The sequence below is a fragment of the Mus caroli genome, chromosome 6, assembly GCF_900094665.2.
Source record: "Mus caroli chromosome 6, CAROLI_EIJ_v1.1, whole genome shotgun sequence".
Taxonomy (NCBI): domain Eukaryota; kingdom Metazoa; phylum Chordata; class Mammalia; order Rodentia; family Muridae; genus Mus; species Mus caroli.
This window is the reverse complement of record NC_034575.1, coordinates 49,947,489-49,970,496: the sequence shown is the minus strand read 5'-3', so window position 1 is coordinate 49,970,496 and position 23,008 is coordinate 49,947,489. Positions and strand designations below refer to the sequence as shown.

General features: G+C 48.9%; 1 protein-coding gene across 5 annotated transcripts in view; it reads right to left on the bottom strand.

Moving 5' to 3' along the window:
• Window positions 1–217: 217 nt before the first annotated feature.
• The window catches only part of Adcyap1r1 (ADCYAP receptor type I), a 49,877-nt gene continuing 27,086 nt past the window's right edge, over window positions 218–23,008 (bottom strand). For 2 of the 5 annotated variants that reach the window (XM_021164752.2, XM_029478652.1), the window contains exons 9-17: window positions 22,598–22,730; window positions 21,786–21,939; window positions 21,426–21,486; window positions 20,753–20,822; window positions 16,660–16,751; window positions 10,357–10,440; window positions 7,439–7,568; window positions 6,055–6,096; window positions 228–4,678 (exon numbers count right to left, since the gene is read on the bottom strand). In XM_021164752.2, coding sequence (XP_021020411.1) covers window positions 4,490–4,678; window positions 6,055–6,096; window positions 7,439–7,568; window positions 10,357–10,440; window positions 16,660–16,751; window positions 20,753–20,822; window positions 21,426–21,486; window positions 21,786–21,939; window positions 22,598–22,730 — 955 coding nt within the window. In that variant the 3' untranslated portion in view covers window positions 228–4,489. Of the gene's footprint in view, window positions 4,679–6,054; window positions 6,097–7,438; window positions 7,569–10,356; window positions 10,441–13,927; window positions 14,012–16,659; window positions 16,752–20,752; window positions 20,823–21,425; window positions 21,487–21,785; window positions 21,940–22,597; window positions 22,731–23,008 lie in introns of all 5 variants that reach the window. The other 3 variants (XM_029478653.1, XM_029478654.1, XM_021164754.2) reach the window with 3 other exon arrangements.

Below are 23,008 nucleotides of genomic sequence, written 5' to 3'. Positions count from 1 at the left end.
CACACATCACATGCATGGCCTTTCAAGGCCAAGGCTTCTTTTCTTTCCCCCCTCTATCTTCACCTGTCCCAACTCCATCCTATTCCCCTCTTCCAGAACTCAAAGGCCTTGCAGACTACATTACTGTGGAATCATCAGATGGGAAGGGGGAGGCGAAGTCCCCTCCCCTCCTGCCTCTTTCCCCTGCCCTCCACTTTCAGCAATTTACAGGCACCAAGAAAAACGATAAGACATTTATTGAGTCATCTACAGCAGTTTGACATCCTTAAAATCCCAGACAATGTGTGAGCACAGCGTTAATGGAGGCAGCAGTAGCAGTGAGGTCCGTGGGGTTTATCTTTATTGTGGGAGATTAAACCCAGACCGGTCCAGCTCCCACGAGGGAGCCTGGAACCACATCTGGAGTACCAAGGGCTGAACCACCCCAGCCCTGACAGATGCTAAGCCTCAGAAGACAGACAGCAGACAAAACACACATGGCTGAGTACAGACACAGCACAGGACCTGGAGTTCAGGGAAGGGAAAAAGAATGGGCATTTGGCTCACTTGAGGAGTGTCCCATCCCACTGAAGGATTCCTAGGCAGACAGCACGGAGTTGCTCATAGAAGATTTCTCCTCATCCTTACCTTCAAAGAAAACTGAACAGTGATGACGGTAAAGCTGGGAGTTGATGTCCACCAGAGCCCTGTGGCCTCATCCTTGAGCTCATGCTGGTGGTTTTACAAATGAGTTACCCCTAAAGGGCTCAAAACAGTAGACAGGTTGCAAATGGAGATACCTTTCAGGGTCTTCACTCTAAGAATGAGCACATGGTGGTGGTGTTTTCAGAGCCTGTAAACTCACAGCGAGCATTTCACCTCCACCTCATCCCTAGCTAGAGGGTAGATGATGGTGTAACCACGGCCACCTCATTGCAGAGCAGGGACTGAGGTTAGGGAAGTCTAGAGACCCAGAACAGATGGAGAGGGCCATGTTTGCTAGGGGGTATCCTTAGACCAGGCCAACTCAGTTGCTTCTCCTGCACTGTACTGTGGACTCCTGGGCTTTCTGCAGGTACAACCACTCCTGCAAAAGGTACATTGTATTTCACAGCTGCTTGGAGTGTAACATCTGGCTCACACGCAGGGCTGTGCAATACCAGTACAACTCAATGCAATGCAATTCAAAAACAGACTGGGCCCAACTGGTTTCCCAGCTCCCTAGGCTCAAATGAAATTTTCAGTATCAGGGGACTTGCTGTCTTCTCTTCGTAGGGGGGCAAAGGGTACTCAAGGAATTAAAAAGAGAGTCTCTTGTAGCTTTCCCTCCAAGGAAGAGAGGGTGAAGACCAAACAGCAGAGGCCCTGGTAATGGGCAACAGGTGCAGGGTTATTTCCATCATGACGCCCTAACCAAGCCCCATCCCAGGGCTAGGAGAGGAATCACTGCAGGATGCTGAGCATGTCAGGGAGGACCTCCTTGCTGCACGCAAGAGTCGTCAGAGCTTAAGCATGATGCATACTGGGGCTCAAAGCTGAGCACCTCTAAACCCCTCTGGCTTCCTGGCAGCCTAAGGATTCCTGATGTGGAATCCCATGTTCTGAGGACCAAACCCTCTCCTCACAACTTGCTCCTTACCCTGCAGTTGGACAGCTATGACAGGAAATAATGACAGGGATGTCCTGACCCCCAAAATGGAACAGTCCGTTTGGCCTTTAAGGTTTCATAAAACAAGCCCCAACTTCCCAAGAATGACCTTCCACCGGCTGGGTACCCCTTAAATCTGCTATATTCCTGCCTCCAGGTTTCCAAATCCATGAAGCCCTTTGCACCTACCAGACAGAATTTCCTTATCGTTTTCCCTTTGCTGGGTCCAGGCTATATTACTGCAAGCCTTGCCTGGGGCCCATTCCAAGACAAGATGGTTGGTGTTTAGACAGAACCCCAGAGGAACACTGGGATACACACAGACCAGTAAGTCTTATTGCTTGCACTATGTAAGAAGGTCAAAGGGGAAGGGCTTTACCCAGCCCGTGCTGCCCCTTCGCTGCCTACAGCCTGAGAGCCAGACCCTCATGGAACAGCAGAATCCTTCAGGTACATCTGCTCACAAGACTAAGAAAAAGATTCCTTCAGACAGAAAAGCAAAGCAATGGGAACCTGGAAGTTCTAGGAGGACACAGGTCCAGGGCTCAGGAAGCAGCAGGGCTCAGGTTATCCGGTTTTTGCTGTTTTGCAGTAATGTAACCAGAAAGTCACAGTTTCTCCTTCCACAGTGAAGCAGACCCGCTGGAGGGGGTGATGGCAAGGGCATGGGGTTCGTAGCCCAAGGGGTGCGCCTCAGATTGAGGGGGCCACAGGCAACCTGTCCCTGCCTGGTGTAGAAGGCTGTTTCTGCACATCATGCCTGAGGCCCCATTCAAATGTCCATGGCCTGAGGCATGATATCTGCTCTACCAGCTTTGGATACCATGTGGCATCCAAATGGGAAAATAAACAGGATGTCATCCCCCTCAATACACAGCATGCACACATGCACGCACACACCCCTTAGATGATTTTCACAAGGATACATCTCTGTTTACCTGCCTTAGTTTTTAACTAATGCAGAACTTGGAAAAGCACTAGAAACCACCTCACTTCATAAACAAGGAAGCTGTGGCCCAGCTCAGGGCACATTGTGTTCACAGTCATGAACCCAGCTGGAATCCTGAACCAAGGCTTCTTCTAAGCAGCTCAGGCTCCATAGAAGTGTCCAAAGTGCAAGGGGATCAACTGATTCTTGTTTGGCTAATAACCTGGTTCTCAGAACAGGGGAGGGGATGGAGGGGAGAGACAAGGTACAGGGGGAAAAGAGCCAATGTATATACTCAGTGGTTGGTCCAAGCCACTGAATGTTTCTGGGAAAGAACAAGGAGGCCCTTTCTCTTTCCAGCTTTGCCAAAGACCCAAGAACACTTCACTGGTCAAGAACACAGAGCACATCTCTAAATCCTATCCATTAGAATCTTCTCCAGTCTTTCCAATGGCCCCTCCAGAAGCACTGTCTCGAATCTCCTAGAACTCCTTCTACTTAATACAACAGCAAGCAAGGCAGCACCCCACACTCCCCATGCAGTCCAGAGCACAATCATGAACAAGTCCACGGAGGCAGGGACAAAAACAAGCATCTACACAGAATAAGCTGGGCCCCATGGCCCCATGGCACTACTTTTTTCCCCCTCTACCTTCCCAAATCTGGGTGTAGCCTTATTTTAAAGTCTTAGGTTATGGCTGTGCAACTTGCAGCTGGAGAGCCAAGATGGGCACTAGAGAGTCACCACTCCCTCCACCAGCAGCTTCTGCCTATGCACATGATAGACACGGTATCGCCTCCAAACACCCTAGGAGGCCCCACAAGTGATTCCAATGTCAAGGGCACGTGGAGAAAGTCTTGCAGACAAATCTGAGTTTAGTAATTGAGTCCAGGCTGAAGATGGCATGTAGGATTCCTTGTAATCAGTAGAGGGGGTGGGGGTGGGGGCACTGTGGAGTTCCCTGGACCCAAGACTTGGCTTATGAAAATTGAAGGTTGCTTCAAAGCTCATTGATTTTACTGCAAGGTGGCTGGTCCATTCTAGACATGGCTTTGATTAATGGGGAAACAGAGAGGGGAGAGCGAGGGGTTTTCTGTGGTTGTTGTGGCTGGAGAACAGCTTCTTCAGACCATCCATGGTGGGCAAGAAGTATAGAAATAAAGCCACCACATGATACAGTCTTGAGTCAGGGCACAGTCATGGACGTGGTAAGTTCTTCAGCTATCCCATCTCTTTCCGAATTGAATCTGCATTTCTGGCTCTCAGCTCTTAGAGCAAATGAAAAGCACCAGAACTTTCTCTGACCCTCACCCCACCTCAATGTAAGTCTCTGACTGAAAGAGCCCTAGAGCCCTCTCATCATCCAGGCACACAGGAGCTGAGCACCTGGACAACTTAGATGTAAGCCAAAGGAGCCTCAGGTTGACCTGCTCCAAAGGATGCTCAGGACACTGAGCGGCATCCCTGGCCAACTACAGTACTTGGTACAGGCTGAGAAGGATCCATGTCCAAAGCCAATTTGCTGAAAGGCTGCCGGGGTGTTCACTACCCCAGTCTCTCCAAAGCAGGCATGTTTCAATCTCAGTTCACAAGGCCTTGTACCTGGGATCAGGCCATCACCGAGGCTGGCCTTGACACAGTAGGTCAAGCTGGAACCTGGCAGAGGTGAGCAGGGGCATGGGTTGGGGGGGAGAGATGGGGCAACTTTCCAAATTTGAGGTGTATTTACATATCAAATTGGGCTCAGTGGACCACAGTAGATGGGACCCAAACAGGAGGGGCAATATCAGCCTATACCCTATCTCTCTCTTCCCCTTTGAGGAGGAGCCCAGCTTCCTACCCAGGGCCTGCCCAAGGAGAGGGGAGAGGCACAAACATGCGCAGGCACTGGCCCGCAGCCCCAGCCTGTGCAGAAGAAGAAGGGAGACAGGGCTCAGGTGGCCAAGTTGTCGGCCGGGAGGCTGGACATGCGGAGCTGAGAGCTGCTCTTGCTCAGGATGGACAGCTGGGTGCCCCCGTTCACTCCACTGCTGGCCAGGGATGGGTGCCGGTGCTTGAAGTCCATAGTGAAGTAACGGTTAACCTTCCAGCTCCTCCATTTCCTCTTAATCTCTGCCTGTACCTGCAATGAGAAACATTCATGCGGCTTCCCAGTACCTTCTGTGAACTGGCCTGGAGCTTCACCAGCTGCCATCGAATCACAGCTGCCCACCCACCTCCCATGCCCCAAGCTGTAACCTGCAGCTTTGCCCTGCTCTGTCTTGGCAAAGTTCCTGCTGATTGGGCCTCTCCAACACCGGTCGTTGAGAATTGTCAAGAAGTCTTTCCTAGCAACTTCTCCTCGAAGCATCTGGATCAACTAAAGATCCTCGCCCTTGTTTACCACAATGGGATGTAGATAAGATTTACTCAGCCTGAAATAGCCCAGGTGCCCAAAGCCCGTGAATGGTGGTATCAACATCTCTGAAGAAGACCTAGAAATCCACAGCTTTGGATGCTTCCAAGATGAGAAGACTTCTGAGACTCAGAGTTATAAAAGAGTCCATGTCTCTTGACAAATATCCCCCCTCCCCATGTAGCTCTCCATATAGTAAATGGTGGTCATGCCAAGAAAGCCTCAGCCCCCATATGCCACTCCAGCCAAAACCTTCATGCATTACACAAGCTGCATGACTAGAAGCAACACCAGTGCCCAATTTCCCCACTTCGTGCTTCCACTCCCTTGGCAAACTCCCACCTAGCTGCCCATACTCCCACATCTTGGCTCCCCAAAGATCTTTAAGCAAGGCTCTCTCTGGGCTCTCTTGATCTGATCTGTTATATCCTGATCTTCGCTATAGGTTGGCCTTCCCATCGTGGAGGCTAGCTGTCCTGAGTCTTAGATGCAAATAAGAGGAAGAACCTGCTAAGACCAAGTTTGGACCAGAGCCTCAGGGCAAATGCTCCTCTCCATTGAGCCAGCCCCCATCACTTCCCAGGCACCTCTATCCTAGGCTCTACTTTAGATCATTATCCCAACAGGCTAGAGAGGGGGCCCCCAAAAGATAGCTCTGGAAATGAATCACCTCTGGAAGGTTGCAGGTTTCTCCATAAGCTCTGCTCTAGCAGGGATAGACAGACAAAGTGGCCCACTGTGGCTCAGCAGCATGGCCCATCACAGCCTGATGACCTATATGTAGGTACTCACTCCTACCCACTAAGGCACGCATTTTGGAGAAGACCTGGGGTTGTGTTCTCAGCAGATATGGTGTCTTCACTATATCTGTAGAGTGAAGTGCTCTGTCTGCACTTTTAACCTCAATTGGCAGAAGTGGAATGATTCTGGAAGTGGTGGGAGATGTCAGGAGATGTTGGTAGCATATAACACTGAGAGCTAAGCCACTCACTCCCTATCCTCAGTCCTGGCAACCTGGAAGATCTCACCTGACAAATCTGCTCCCAGTCTCTCCCCAATGAACCCCACCTGTACTGCTGAGAAAGGTGGCCAAACTGTCTTACCTCCCCATTCAGGAAGCAGTAGAGTACAGCCACCACAAAGCCCTGGGGAGAGAAGACAAACAACCATGAGCCAACCAGCTAGAGACCCATCCACACCCCCTGACACACTGTGGGCATTTGGGAGGACTAGCACTAGAAAAGACACCAGAAAGAAGAAAACACCACAGTCTAGACAGGGTATACCTGCCCAAGACACTAGTGAGTCTGAGGATGCCATGTTCCACTAAGACAAGCACTGCTGTGAAGCCAAATGGCTGATAGAGCAGCTCCCACTGATAAACACCTCATCTCGGATCTCACACTCACTTAGACAAACACTTGCCCTCGCCAAAGACTACCTTCATCCCATGTCCTATGGAAGCAACTCGCCCTTTCTAGAGGAAGTCACTGGTGCTCAGGCTCCTGGAAGCAGGACTCCTCCTAAACAGAATAGACACACATCATCTTCATCTATCACTACTCCCTCCTCTGCCCTCCATTGGCAAGCGGCATCTATACACAACACAGTGAAGCAAGGGATGTGTGGCAAGTACTTGACAGCATATGAGCTTAGCTCTTCTACACCAAACAAAGCAACCTTTTCCTGAATGCCTAAAACCAGGTCCATAGCACCTCAGTGCCTCGGGCTGTCATTTAGAAATGCCAGAGGAACAATGGTTGGAATATGCCAGTGAACACAATGATGGGAGCCTTGGAGTGTAATTTCTAGGTCAGAACTTCATCTCTAAGACTCTCATTCTCATCAGAGTAAGAACATGAATCCAGGAAAACAGCTGAGAGTGAAAACCCAAGTCAATTGCAGAGTATTTTCTGACCTGTCAAGCTCAAGTGCTAATTTAAACAAGTGAGAGGACACTCCCCTTTACAGCCCACTGCAACTGCTTCATTCTGCGAGGCACACACTTGCTTATAGCTGCCTATTCTCTGCTGCTTAAGCGCTCCTTGTTCTTCTCCTCTTGCCCCGCACCATGTGCCCATTCATTTAAGCATCAGCCCAGACACATTCATTTCTCTGTGTCCAGCCCTGTATCTGGATCGCCTGTGCCAGAGTGGATAAGACAGAACTCCAGTCCTCCTGTTGCTGGAGTGTGTGGCTGAAGTTGGGATGTGGACACAGCACAGGATCCTAATGCCTGGGCTTTATGGAGAGATTTCCTCTCAAGTCACTCAGGGGTCCCTGATCAGGATCCCCAGGCACAGTGACAGGCAAACTTCATTACATCTTCTTACAGCAGCAGACAGAACTACAGAAGACATCTGCTCTAGGACTCATGCCAGAGACAAACCCTGAGGTTAGAAGTCGGGGTTCACAAGGTTACAGGGGTGGCAGCAGGTCAGAGGTCAGGGCTTAGTTTCCAACAAACTCTGCATATACCGTGCCTACCTGGAAGGAGCCCAGTCCAAGCTCAAACACAAGTCTTTCCCTCTTGCTGACGTTCTCTGGAGAGAAGGCAAATACTGTGTAGTGGATTCCAAAGAGTGGGATGAGCAGCAGGGTGGAGCGGGCCAGCCGTCTGTCAGGAAAAAGCAAACATCTGTTCTGGGGTCTGCAGGGCTTGGGAGCATGGAGGGCAGAGGGCCTGACGTTGGTCTTAGCTACCCTTCAGTGCTCCTGTTTACAGACTACTTGGCATCCTTTACTGGTGCAGAGAGTTTGGAAGCAACCTAGCCCAGGGTCCCTAGGATGCTGTGTGGGGGCCTCCCTGGTCTGCAGGGCACCTAGCTGGTATCCTCCAGGACCACTGAAAATGTTCCATTTTATAGATCTCTCTTGAGTAATGTGTAAAGTCACAGGAAAACTCAGGATGGGATTCCAGAGTCCTGAGCCAAAGCAAACCTATCCTGTCTCAGAAGAAAGCAACATGAAATCAAACATAGCTCTCCTAAGACCCCGGGGAATAGGACTCTTCTGTGTCTGGGTATAGCTAGGGACATTTGGTGTATTGCTGATGACCAGGAGGGAGGGTTCTAAGTAGGCTAAAGAAGAACTTGGGAGAGCTTCAAGGAAGGACTGGAAGACTGAGCAGAAACTCTGCCTGCACAGGAGAGAGATGCTGCCCCAGAAACTGAGTCAATGGGTGGGAAGGATGTCCATCCTGAGGATGGGACAGCAAGAGATCCCACCAGTTCTTCTGTGATCCTCTCCTACTCTTAGCTCTTGGTGTAGAGCCAAGAGCAGGGTAAGACCCTGTATAATAATACAGGGGCAGAAGTCCAAAGGGAGGACATCGGGTACACATGGGCTGGGGGAGTAAATTATTACAGGGCCTTCCCAGAGGAGGGCCCCATTTCTGCCCTTCCCAGGACACTGGCCCCCTGTAGTCTCCCCCCAAAAGCCAAGCTCTCCTCTCTAGATGTTTTCCCTCAGCTGTACCCATCCTCCCGGGACCATTGGCTTCACCATATCTTGTCACGGTTGAGCCCTTAGACATGGACAGCATATATAAGGGTAACCATTTATTTGACTGAGAGCAAGTCTACTGTATGCCCCTCATCTTCCACTCTGAGTGTTTCTGGAAGAAAGCATTCCATTGGATGATGGAATCCAGATTTCTAGAAAAGTCAAATCACTAGCTTCTGTATCAGGTCCTTGATGTCTTACCTTCTATTAGAGGGAAGACAAGAAGGAGGAGGGAGAGGAACAGAGAGCAGGGGTTGGGGAAGAAGGAAAGGAGGAAAATGAGCTTGAGGTGGCCTTTAGGAGAAGGTTCAGCCCAGAAAAGAGGAAGCCTACAATTATGGTTCTCACAGTCCTCTCGTTGCTCAAAGGCAGCACATTCTATAGTCACCGAGGGTCCCTAGACCAGGACAGGGCCAATGGGATCTGAGTGAGTTCCTGTAATGAGCCCATGCGGGTTTCTAGCAGTCTGTCCTCATGGCTGTCCATACCTAGTGGCCCTGGAGAAAGCCCCTCTTTTATCTATTAGGTCTCACAGCAAATATCTTTAGGCACATAGTCATAATGGAAATGCCCATTCTATGGAAGAGCAACAGGACTACCCAGATTCATAAGCTAGAACCCTTAAAACTCAACATCTCCCTGACACCAGGTCCTGCTTGCCTCTCAGTGCCCAGGATGTGACACCAGAAAAGCAGCAGGGTGTGTCTGGAGATAGAATGGAGGTTGGAAGAGCTGAAAGAGGTGCCTAGAAAAGTATGTGCATGGGGGTTCTGTTGGGTCCTGGAGCAGGTGAGGGTCCTGCTTTTCACCCCCTGCTTCCCTTCTACAGTGGACCCACTCCAGGTTCTTGCTCCAGCAGAGATAAACAGAACCTGGGTACCAATTGCCAAGCCTCTCCAGTGTTCATAGTGGCATTAGATTTCTTGGGTTCAGGGACAGTGCCAGACCCTTCCCAGCCACAGGGCAGATGTGGTTCTGAGTAGAGGATTTCCCAGGGTGTGGCCCATGAGCCCTTTCACAGCTCTGATGCTGCTCTGGCATAGGCAGAGATGCCAGCCAGGGATACCTCAGGGGCCATTGGCAGACAGGGAGTGGTGACAGATGAGGAGGATTCGTGAACCCAGTGTGTGGGACCTGTAGACCTCTGAGCTGATACACTGTGAACTGTGACTAACCCAGAGAGACCATGACACAGCCTCTACCTCTGCCCTCCTCTCACAAAGAGGAAGAGGAGTCCTATAGCTCCAAAGAGATCAGAACTATCCATGCTATGTCAGTAGATTTCCAGGAAGGCCACACTTCCTACTCTGTGGGTGTCATGGGTGACCTAAGGTGTGATTCTTAGGATGCTCCTGTCCTTGCTGTCCCGGTCACATGACTTACTCTACCTCGTCAAGCTCCAGTTTCTCATCTATAGAATGGAGACTGTGTAAGGAGCCACCTTATAGGAGCCCTGTGGAGACTGAGCTTAAGCCAAGCTGCACACAACGTGCTCAGCACATGGTGAGTTCATCCCAGCTCTGAGCTTTTACAGTTTTGCAGCTGCCAAGACTAAAGCCCAGAGAAGTGGGGGCCTGAGGAAGGACACACTTCTGTCAGCAGCCACTAACTGCTGATGGTGGAGGGAGATAGGTAGGCATCAGTAGCAGCCAAGTCAAGATGTCCCTGCGAGGCCACAGCTCCAATACCCACATGCCCTTCAGCCCCACCCACAAGACTGCAAGGAACTCACAAGGCACATATCAACATGCAACAGCCAGGAATAGGGTAGGCTGGGAGGCTCGGGCAGCTCTCCACACTCCTCCAGCCCAGCAGAACACAAGCACCAGGCAGTGGCGACAACAGCAACATGCAAATCCCCCACCCCTCCAGGACACCTGGCCACAGCCACACACACTTACAGAGTAATGGTGGATAGTTCTGACATCTTGCAAGAGTGCTGCTGAGCCCGCTGTGGCTTGCAGTAGCATTTCTGCACGCAGCTGCTGGGTGTGACAAGATTAGCACTTCTGTCAGCTGGGGACATTGGGCAATGAAGAAACTGCAGTAGGACTTGGCAAGACTCAATTCACAGGGCACGGGGAGGGCAGAGAAGTGAGGGGATGGAGACAACTAAGGACGTCAACCAGAGTAAGATGGGGAAGCCAAGGAATAAAACAGTCAGCTTTGGACAAGGGGATGTATGTCCATAAGTATACATGTGTGTACATGGTTGTAATACACACACAGACACACAAAAACACACACTGGAGCCACTAATAGGCAAGTAGATAGTAAAAGGTAGATATGTTCAGGAGAGATGAGGCCTGAGATAGGATTCAGACAGGAAGCCAGAGGCTACCTCTGGTATCAGCCCCAGACTTAGAACATCGCTTTGCCAAGGTCACCCAGTAAGATGAATAAATAACTGGACACTCATAATGTAGGTCTCACACATGGCTGGCATGAGGAGATAGACTTCTGGGCTTGATAGCAAGGATCACCACATGTGTTCTGACTATCTCTCCTCGCCTCACCCCAACCTCCTCTCAGTGTAAGCATACACAGGCTTAAGCAAGCCAGGCTTAATGGACTGATCATTAGTCTAAACCTCTACTTACCTATTAAGGTAGCCACTATCCTAAGTGGCTATTCAAATGAAAATTAATGAAAATCCAATAGAAAGAAAACTCTACTTCCTCGATCAGTCTAATCACGGTATTAGGGCTTACTAGTCACATATGGCTAGTGGTGATGCTGGACACAGAAACACAGGCCATTTGCAGAGTGCCATAAGACAATGCTCAGCTAGACTGCTCCATCCAGGTATATGGACAGGGATGAAGAGCAAAAGCCTGAAGACACACATTGCTTTGAGGAGGCAGCACAGGGCCCAGGCTGGCTGTGCATCCTACTGCCTTCAGTTACAGGCATCTAGACATACTCCTCCTGCTTCTGCTGATTCTTTCTGGTCCTGCTCATGCTTGAGCTGGCATAACCCAGGGACACTAGTTTCCCTACCAGAGATCAAGAATTTTGTCAGCTTAGATAACAATCTCGATGCAGAGATAACTGAAGCACCTCATACTGCCTAGTGAATGCATAATCAGGTGTTAGATGCCAATGAGGACAAATATGCAGGCTCGGTTAGGTACTGGACATCCAAAGACCTGCTGTCTGACTCCAGCTGAGAGTGGATCTAAAGACAACTAGCGTCTGGGGACATGTTATTTTGCTAAGGCAAGAGCACATATTGCTAATTTCCAGATAAGCCAAGCAAACTGCAGTCTGCCCAGCAGGCTGTTTCCTTCCAAGCTTGTGGTGCTCATTCAATAGATGGCATCTTTCATTTCATATCACCTATAAGCTGGTGGATGCTGGAGGCCCATTTTGTAGGTGTTATTTAATGCCTTGCTACTCAAGTAGTCCCTAGCCCAGCAGCAGGAACAGTACTTGACCACATGCCTCCCTGGCCTACTGACCCACCAGCTCAGTAGCTACATTTCAACCACAGTCTGGGAATGGACTGAGGAAGCCCTATTGTAAGGTATTCATGGATCTCAGAAGTTTCTTGTGAATGACAAGGGATTGGGGTGTGTGTGTGTGTGTGTGTGTGTGTGTGTGTTAGAGAGAGAGAGAGAGAGAGAGAGAGAGAGAGAGAGAGAGAGAGAGAGAGAGAGAGAGAGAGAGAGAGAGAGAGAGAGAGAGAGAGAGAGCCAGGACCAGTCTGAGTTACTGCACATCTGCATATCTGTTGCTCAACTGGTGCCACCTTGAATTCCAAGCTTTAGCCTTTCTCCCCTAAGACCTCTCCCTTTCCCCCAACACTTCCCATGTTCCTCCCTTTTGGGGAATCCATGACATCTTATAGTAAGAATGGCTCCTCTGATTTTCCTTTAAATTATCTTGAAAATATCGAAAGGACAGTTTAATGAGAAGTTCACTGGGATGGGACGGGAAGGTCACCTAAAGGAGCAACAAAAGCAAGGGTGACATCCAGAGAGATCCCAGGGGAGACTATCTCCAGAGAAAGAGGGGAAGAGGCCCTCTCCCAAGACCCTGCCCCTGGCCTGCAGTGACTTACAAACAGACTCACTGACAAGCAACAAGATGCACAGGGGCAGAAGAGCTGACCTGGAGCGTGGGAAAGGCGAGCATGGAACTCGCAGGACAACTAAGCAAGAAGGGAGCATGGTGTCATCTAAAGATCACCTTGGTCAGCTTGGAGGGCCACCCTGAGTCCAAGGAAGCACAGGAGACTCAAGACAGAGACCTCTGCTGGTCAGTGGGAGTTGCTGGCCTGTGGGAATTTGGCTAGAGGCTGGCACAGAGCCCCATCTGAAGGTGAGGGAGCCTCAGCTTCCAGGCCCAGCTCTGGCATGGTTTTTCTTCATCTGCAAGAAGGTCAAGGGTCTCAGCTCTCATGTCTACTCCCGGTGATTTGGCACACAGTTTCTACAGAGCCTTTTATGTAAAGACCTGGCTGGACTGCAGCCCCAGGAAACATCCTATAGGAGAGTAGACAGACACTGCCCATGCCTATGCAGAGAGCATTCCCCTCTTCTCCACCTTGGACCCTAGGAATTCATGTAATAGTGCTTCCTTGGCAGTGGTAGTTTTCTGATGCTACTTACACTCCCTGGCAGCTCTGCCCGGTCTGCAGGAAGCAGTTCTCAGAAATAGCATCCCTGCTGGGGTATAGTTCAACACCACTTCCTCCTCCAACAGGGCGGCAGAATGAACCTGGGTTCCCAGAGGGGGTCCACACCAGGCTCGATTTTTTGTGACCACTGACTTAGTGGGCAATTTTCTTTTCCAGGGTTGATTATTATTATTATTATTTTATTATTATTAATTTATTATTATTAGGTTGTTTGTTTGTTTTTGGATAACAAGTTCCCTAAATCATCCCTGACAGAACTCTGGGGCAGATGTTCCTTAACAAGGTGGGCATTATGGGGTACAGGGACTAGAAGGCAGAGACTAGACCTGCAGGCAAAGCCTCTTGCAGGGCATCCTTACTGAAAGCCTGCCATGCAACACAGAGCCTGTCCAAGGATGTGATGGAGGAATCCCTAAGAAGGTTACACATAGGTTTCCTGGCCCCACCTCAGACCTAAGAGGCAGATACCCACGCCCATCTCTAAGAGTAGAGCAGGTCATAGCAATGAGAACGAAGCCAAGGTACTCCGTGACTGGCCTGAGCCACTCCTTTCTCACTCTGAGTCTTCCAGAAAACCTCGTTCTCCTCCACCCTCCAGAGTCAGGGAGCTGTGCCTGGCTTCAGGCCAAAACAAGCTAACCCTGCCCAGCCCAGAACCGAATGCTTGCACAGCCCTAATCTGAGGCCCTGCTGACCCTAACGCAGGCCCAGTCTCCCCACCCAACCCTTGGCAAGGCCTCACATCCAACAGGTCCTTCAAGGCTGAGTCAGGAGCACATTGGTTGACAGTGAACAAACCCTTAGCATCTGAATGGCTGGAACCAACCTACAGGAAAGGGGGTGAATGCTGGTCTGAGGGCACAGGCAGGGGGTCCTCTCGGGCTTTCTTGGGGACTCTCAGTCTTAAATTTGTTCTGGAAACAGAGGAAAAAACCAGAGAGCTATTGTGGGCAGACCAGGAGGGGCTTTACAGAAGAATACACACATCTGGGGCCCCAGGCACAGCCCTGGAATCTCCCACCAAGCCCACCCTAGATTCTCCCTCTTCCCCAGTGCAGGAGCCTCCCCTTAGAGCCAGATCCCCTAACGCCCTTGGAGTGGAGTACTTCTATATTGGGGGGGGGGCGGGGCAAATAGAGTCTATGAGGGAAGAACAACACAAGCCAGCTCTGGTGCCCATTGCCTGCACTGTAACCACAGCCTAGCTCCTTCCTGCAGGATTCACCAAGCTTCATGAGACACTATGTCCTCTGCTGTAAAAGAGGCTTCTACTTGGCAATGGCTTGTCCAGCTTGCCATGGCTCTGTACTGTCTGTGAGCATCAACTGTGTGCAAGTGTTTTTACATGCTCTGCAGCTCTCGGAGGCTTTGTCGCCAGGATCGATATGGTCTCCTTGACCCTGGTGACACCAGACATACGGCTGAATCCAACAGGTGCAAGCTGATCCCTGGTCTAGCCTTAGCCTTTCCCTAGCTTACAGACATCATCCACCTGAGTTTTTAATCTTTGGGGCTGGAGATTATCATAGGTTTGGTTTTCTCTACCAAATAGACCTGGCTAAGCCTGTACAGTTTTTACACTAAAGAAGTAAACCAACTAGCTGCTTCTTTAGAGTTCTGGAAAACATCAAATATATAAACCATGTGCTAATCACAAGTGGTTCTTATCCATGCATTAGGAAGGGCCCCTGCCCTTCCCCATCAGACCAGGAGTAAGTGTTGCTGTCTGGGACAGGGCATTTGAGATGGCAAATATGTGATCAGACTTCCCAGAGCATCTTTATTTACTAAGGCTGAGCTCCCATGCATATCTCTACATAGGCAAAGCAGGGAGAAGCTGGAGGAATCTTTTCATTGAGCCCAAAGAAGATGGCTCAGAAGCCTTAGAAGACCCAAATCCTACCAGGAAGGGGAGGAGACAAAGGAAGGTTGGCAGTGCTCAGGAGAGAATGAGGCTAACTTAGCTTCTCACCAGTCCCAATCGCAAGAGGTGACAGTCAGTAGGGGAGCCAGTTCACAGGCAAGCAGGAGAAACTGAGGCCAGACATAAAGGCGTGACTTCAGCTTCCTACACTGGACAGGGAAGCAGGAGAGGGGAACAAGGGGCCTGTTTTGTGACTCTGGGACAAGGTTATCTCTCTAGTGCAGGCCAAGAACAACAGAATCGTTGCCCTACCAAGACGTCATGGCTTATATCCCATGTTAACTTCCTGTTACATCATAGATACAGACAAGTGAGGATTGGTTAAGATAATAAATAGATAACTGGCAAAACATGAAAAATGAACAAATAAAGAGTTGGCAAATAAATAAACAGATAAATAAATAACAAAAACATGAAACAGGAATGGGGATGGGGATGGGCAGCGAAATAACCACAACGTTGTCCTTTTTCAATGTTGTGCCATTATTGCAGAGACAAAGAACATATGCTATACAATAAAAGCATTGTGCTGACCACCAGCATAGGAGAAGAGGTGGTACCCTGCAGTCTAGAAGGACCAAAGGCAGTTTCATTCCCCATCAAAGGAGCCTGGAGGAGGACCTGGCACTCAGTCTCTTTGCAGAGCTCTTTCTCTCCCTAAGAGAATGGCTAGTAGAACTCTCTGCTTCACTCTCTCTATGATCCTCCTCATTTTTCTCAGGGAAGCCATGAAAGTTGTAAGCCTGAGGGTGGATCTCTAAGGAAGACCCCAGTGATGCTGTGAGAGTCTCACACCTCTCAGATCCTTGGCTGCTATGCCCTTCAAATCCACCTTACAGAGCCCATGACCTTTCTCTTTGGCATCAGTGTGGAGACGTGTCTCCATACCCCATAACCCATTCCTGAGCCCCGAAGGTGAGGCAGCAGGAGCTCTGTCTGATTTCAGAACAGGACAGGTCTGGGATTGAGGTAGTCATGTGTTTTTAGGGTAGCCACTGAAAAGCTGGTTCTTGGAACACAAATGTCTATAAGCGCAGCGGAAGCCTTGCACTCAGTAGCAATCACAGAGCTGGTATTCCTCTGATAGGGACAGAAGGTGTTGAGGCAGAAAACCACACAGATACAGAGGTGGACAGGGCTGTCCTGAGGCAAGGTACGAGAAAGAAAATCCCCATGCAGTGTATGACCAAGGAGAAGATCCCCCTGCTGACTGCCAGGCACTTAGAAGCTTCTGCCCGTGGATGTGGGGTGTGTCCTATCACAGCCACACCTCCATCTGCTCATCTTCCCAGAATCAGCATCCACAAAGGAAAGCCAGCTTCCAAACAACCAAGGCCTTAGCTACCCCAGGGAATGTGGGGCTCTCCAATAATTTTCCTGCCATCGTAGAGGTTCTGTCTCCCTTTCTCTCTCTTTCCCTTTCCATGCAATGTCCATGGAGCTGAGGCGCTCTGCATTGGCTCAGGCCTGGCAGGGCAGTTGTAGTTCACAGGCACTTTAATCAGGAAGAAATCTTGCAATTGCCCATGCTAGGTCAACCTGCCAGCAAAGTTCAAGCTTTGTCCTGCCTATGACCTGCGTGCAGGCCATGTGGTCGGAAACGGCTGTGGCAGTCCCATATCCGCATGGCATACTTACAAGTAGATGCTCGACTCGTTGCCTCCCATGTCTGGGGACTGCAGCTTCTGCACAAGGATGATGATGATGCCGATGAAAAGCACAAAGTTAACCTAGGGAGTGAAAGAAAGGCAGACTAAAATCTCTGCCCAGCCTGGGACTCCCTAACAGGACCCTCTCTAGCCACGCAACTTCCCTTGCAGACTTCTCTGCCTCTCACTGAGTCATTCATATGAAGGAAAACATCCAAAATAACAATAATAATAATAATAATAATAATAATAATAATAATAATAATTCTACACAAAAACCTGGAAATAGAGAGCACGGAGAGTAAGCCAGGGGGCAAGCACTGTCTGAAGCAGAAAGAGAAAGGTGATGGAGAAGAGGTGTCACACAGGTGACCCCAAGCCCAGCCCGGTGGTGCTGATGCAGGTCTGTAATCCCAGCACTCTCAAGGCCAAAGCAGGAGGATAGGGCATTCCAGGGAAGCCTTGGATATATAGCAAGACCCTGCCTCAGGGATAAAGAGGTGGGGTGGGGGTGGGGAGAGAAAGTTCATGTTCAGAGTAGCGGAATACAGGAAAGCAGCCACAGCATTCCTAATTAGAGGGCTGCCTGGGAACAGCAACAGCAGCGTGTGCCATCAGGGACAGATGCTTTCCCAAACAAAGTGGGAAGCTGCCTGTGCACTAAGAAAGGAGGAGGGAGGGAGGGCTGCAAATAAATGCAAAGGAGGCATAACAAGAAGACTGCACGGCACAGCCACATCTCTGGGCCAGAGCCAAAGTCGCCCTCAAGAAAAGAACAACACGATTCTTTAAAAAACAATAACAGCTACTGAAAACAACTAAGCAACCAAAAGCCGAGGAATGATCGGAAGGATTGCCTTCAAGTTGAGTGTAAGAAGGAAACTGATGAAGGTAAAAAGTCACGATAGGGAAACTGGAAACCATAGCAGGCTTACTCAGAAAAGCTCCTGTTTGCTTTTTTCTTTGTTTCCTGGATCAGTTAGAACAACAAAGCACACCCCTGCCCGACCATGCTTGTTCCTGCTTCTGCCGCTGTCTAATTAATGTTGGAATTAACTCAGCAAATATTGCCAAGGAGAAAGTACAATTAAATATCTAGGGGTGAGGAAGAGGACAAGACAAGAGATAAACAGACTATTTCAAATCATGAGAGACCATTGACCAAACCCAGAAAACTAAACTGAGCAAGAACAGGATCAGCTTCCCTAAAGGAAAGCCAGCCTCTAAACACCGACTAGGTGGAAAGCAAGAAGAGCAATGGTATCATCAGGACGTTTAACTGTCGTCCACAATCTGTGCACCAGGCCTAGGTCACCTTACAAACATGTAAACAAAAGGCGGCAGCTTCTCAGACATGGAATTATTTCAGAGCATACAAGCACAAAGTCTCAAAGATCCTACTTCAAAAACCAAACAAAAAGAGGACACAGGGATAGCTCAGCCAGTAAAGGCTCTCAAGGGTGAGGACTGAGTGTGATTCCTGGTGACTCGGGTTAAAAAATGGGGAAAAGATAGGTATGGCAGCGTGTACTTAGAATCCCCGGGCTGAAGAGGCAGAGACAGGCAGATCCTGGACTGGATTCCAAGCCAGTGAGAAACCCTTCCAAAAAAGAAAAAATCCAAATAGGCAGAATTCTGAAGAGTAACACTAGAGATTGGTCTCGGACCTACACACACACACACACACACACACACATACACACACACACACACACACAGTGGGGGTGGGGACAGACACAGACAAAGAAAGGGGTAGGAAAAGGAAGATCATGAGTCAGTGGCTAACCTTGGCTATGTAGTGTGACCCTGTTTCAAAAGGCAAAACAAAACAAAAGCCATGCAGGAATGCAAAACTAAGCCCACACAGACATTTAATACACCTGGTGAATAGTGAAGAATAGGAACAGAAGAAGTTGGTGGTACATGGAAAGAGCAGGTGGATCATGCCCACAAAGATCTCACCCTTAGAATACAAAGAAATACTCTGCTATGCCTTCTATGTCAATGAAAACAACAGGCTCCACCATCCCTGAGAGACTGGCAAGGAATTAGTAATAGAGACATCAGCACAGAGGTGGGAGCACAGGAAGGAAGCCTCTTGCTCCCTGGCCATAGCCATGTGAACAGTAAGCGCCCAGAGTCTGTGTCCCAGAATCTTATTCCTAGCGATTTATCCCAAAGACACAACCACACATGCTCAAAGCCAGGTGAATATATCCACAGCACTAGAGAAAAACCAAAATAGTACATTTATGCTATTCTGTCATAACAGCATGATCTCTTCAGCATGTCTGATAAAATGAAATACCCGTGCTTGGTTTTATAACAACACACACAAAAGCCAACCAGGAAGAGAAACTTGCCCAATTGCATGCAAGACAACTGCCAAAAACCAGAGCAAACATTGTCCTCCATAAAAACAAGGAATAAAAGGAACAAACATTGGGAAAGATGGGCAAAAGGCTGTTTTCATTTACAGGTTGCATAATTTGCTATGTAGAAAGCCCATGTGAACCAAATAAAAAGGAGATTAAATTCTTGAGAGAATTCAAAAATTTAACGAAGCCAAGAAGTCACAAAAGCTGATCTCTTCCCTAGATGGCCCCAATAACCTGCCAGACAATACAGGGAAGGAAAGACCCCTAGACTCAATCAGTGCCCAGGCTGGAGAATATCTCAGAGGAAGCAAAGAAAACCAGGACAGACAGCGTGTTCTGCTATATTCTTGGAGACAATCGATTTTCCTCCAAATTGGTATATAATTCAATGCAGATCTTCACCAGACCTTTTCTTATGAGTTAAAAGTCAAGTCACTTCCTGTTCAAAAGTCTACCTAGCTAAGTGGATGTGCAAAAAAAAAAAATTCAACAGAACAAATGAGAAATTTGTATATAACATGGTAAAACATACAGGGTCACAGTAGCTGGCACAGTCCCCTGGGCAAACATATTAGTAGTATGAAAGTGAAGGTCTCCAGTCCACAATGATAAATAACTTTTCAACCTATAGGTTTATGTAAAGTGACTGAGAATGGGAAATTTGCAGCCATCAAAAATAGAAATGTAGCCGGGCGTGGTGGCGCACGCCTTTAGTCCCAGCACTCGGGAGGCAGAGGCAGGCGGATTTCTGAGTTCGAGGCCAGCCTGGTCTACAAAGTGAGTGCCAGGACAGCCAGGGCTACACAGAGAAACCCTGTCTCGAAAAACCAAAAAAAAAAAAAAAAATAGAAATGTAAAAACACTAGCATTTTAGTAAAGACAGAGATTTAATAGAATCTTTCTTAAAGATACGTCTGTCTTGTTAACCTAAACCACAGCAATGCTGCGAAGCAATTAAGAGATTTGTATAGCTCACACTGATGAGAATCCTCCATAAATAAGAAATAAGGCCAACAACCAGAGAGGGGAAGCCCAAGGATCCCAGTGCAGGGAAGTCATGCTGGCCGGGAACATGACAAAGTATAGAAGAGAAGTCACTGCTCTTTGCCTGATCAAAAAGACAATCTGCTAGAGGACAGAACAAAAGTTCGCAAGAATGTCATAAGCATAAGCCACCAAAAATGCTGTTTAGCCTAAGTGCTCAAAGCCACATCCAACACAGAGAAACAGACATGCTCTTCAGGAGCCACCCTCCCCCTCCACAGGACCATACACCATCAAATGATGGTACTGGGAGTACAGGGAGTGACTGGGGATGGAGTCACCTTTCCAGGGGAGTTGTAAACACTGTTAAAGCACATTTACAAAATGCTAAAACATCTGAAATGTTAAGTCTATATCCACTTGACCAGCAATTCCGCCTCTACAGATCTGTTTTAAAGAAAAAAAAATCTCACAAATGCTCATAAGTATTCATGAAATTATTCCTGGTAGCAGCTTCCATAAGGATTGCACCTTGCATGAGGATTAAAAATAGAATAATAGGCTTGTCCAGAATAGACACTAGAATAACTGAATAATGTGTGTGCCAGTGCTACAGAATATAATACAGCTGTGACAAAGACCCTCTCTTTCCCTTCTCTCTATACTCTCTGCCTGCTCTGCCCTCCCGGCCCCCCCCCGCCCCGCCCCAAAGACACTCACCATTATAGAGCCAACTACAGGGCCTTTGATCACCCACCACAGAGCTGTGCTGTCATTCATATCCCAGCATCTGAAAGATGGGCAAAGAGGAGAAATCATAACAGACCCTGCAGAGCAGCACATGACTAGCTGGGTGCCTGCTCTTCTCACCCTCTGTGTACCCCTGACCAGAGAAATCTGGAGGTTGAGGTAGTGTGGCTAGAAGACCCCTCACCCAAGGCTTGCTTTTTCTCTGTTCCTGTCATGGCAGAGACTGTAGTCTAAGAATCAGAGTCATAGTGAGATCCTAGGAAAGGACATATCTCCTCCCATTCAGATCCAGGGTCCTTGGGTTTGAGAGTGACCTCACACTCAACATTCTTCTCCTGACCGCCAAAGGATACCAGATGTTCAGAGCTTCACCAAATTTGCCCCAAAGTAGATGAGCTCAGAAATTTACCCATTCTCTTGCTGGATTGTCAATTAAGACAAGGCTAACCACAAAGAGTAAGGGCTGAAGAACGGCCTGAGGGCAGGCATTGGTCTGGGGCTGGGACAGGACCGATCCATGGGGTGAGGACTCAGGTAGTACCCAAGGATGCACATTGGGAAGTTCACATGAAGCTAGGCAGACACTGAAGCCCATGCATACAATAGACTCTGTACTATAGCCTGCTTCACTGGTTATACTTACCCTGCATCATCAAAGTAGAGCCTCAGCACAGCCCACACAGTTACACACACAGTAGGTGTCCCTGGAGAACAAGAAAAGGAAGCCCCATTTGCCCAGAATACTCTTAGCCTTGGGTTCCTGGGGACCCTATTTTCCTCATATTCCAGCTTCCTCCCTCCAGCTTCAGACCACCTTGTCTCCTAACATGACTCCTAAGTATAATGGGTGTCCCACAAAAAGAAAGTTAAAAAGTGGGGGTTCTAGGAAACAAGAAGCCCACAGCCTAGTATGGGCTCTATTATCCAATGCCTCCTAAAGCTAGGACCAAGGACACAGCTGACCAAGTGGCCTGAGCCCATCCAGACCCAGGCAGTGACCTACCCCAGCCAATGATGGTGTACCAGTAGAAATATCTCCTCTCAGGGAAGAAGGTCTCCACCAGCAGTGTAAAGAGGTACAGGCCTTCAATGAACAGCCAGAAGTAGTTGGACACCACACAGTAGTGAAAGAAAACCATGACAGCTTTGCATTCCACCTACAGAGGCAGCCAGAGAGGAAAGCTGAGCTCCCTGCCGTGTCCCCAGGTAAATCCTGAAGTGCAGCTCTACAGGATGCGGGGAAATCCTGAGGGCTATCAGCACTGGCATACCCAGCTTTCAGGTATCTCAAAGCCTAAAACTGTAGGCATTCCCCACAGGAGACTGCTTACAAAACGAGGATCTGGACACACTGAAGGTGGAGACACATACCTTAGCCATGGAAAATCTCTTCTCAATCACATCCTCCAAACATGTCTTTCTAGTGAAACCCCCCAAGGCTAGTCTGTTCTTATCCCAGCGTATCAAAAGCCAGTCTTCTGCATATATCTCCTTCACACAGCTGTGCTTGGGAAGGCACTGACAAAGGCCCTGGACAGCTGGCACACAAAATGCCACATGACTGGTAGCATGCCAAGGGACTGGCTTATCCCTATCTGAGCCTCATTCTCACCTAACCCTCCTGGCCCAAGAATGAGGCTAAGGGCCTGGCTGTGTTTTGTATTGGAGTGAGGTTATATACTGGCTATGGTAACCACTCTATAACTCCTGAACGTTCACAAGACTTAGAATAAGACCTTCACCTGCATAGACACATTCCCTGTAGGGTGTTATCAGGACAGAGTCCTGGGGTACTGAGTTGCTTCACTCACTTACGGTGGAAACGAAGCAGTGACTGCTGTCCTGCTCGGCGTACAAGATCCAGTCTTTGATGAAGACAGAGATAGCCCTCAGCATGAAGGATACAAACAGGTTCATGTGGATGAAGTTACGGGTACAGTGCAGCTTCCTACATGGACCAGGATGGGAAGGCCATGAGTTCACAGTACTTCACACTCTCAGGGTGGGGCTGCTCTGGGCCTACTCATGGTTGGTCTTAATGGGGTCCCTCTCCCAGACTACCCTCTTCTCCCCCTTCGATAACCCTCTGCCTTCCCCACCCTGGTCATCCACTGGCCAGACTTCTCCCTCCTGTAGCCTCTCTACCTAGACCAGGAAGATTAGAGCAAGCAAGCAAAGGAAATTCTGGAAGGGATTGTCTGATTGTGTGGTCCCGGACATACGAGC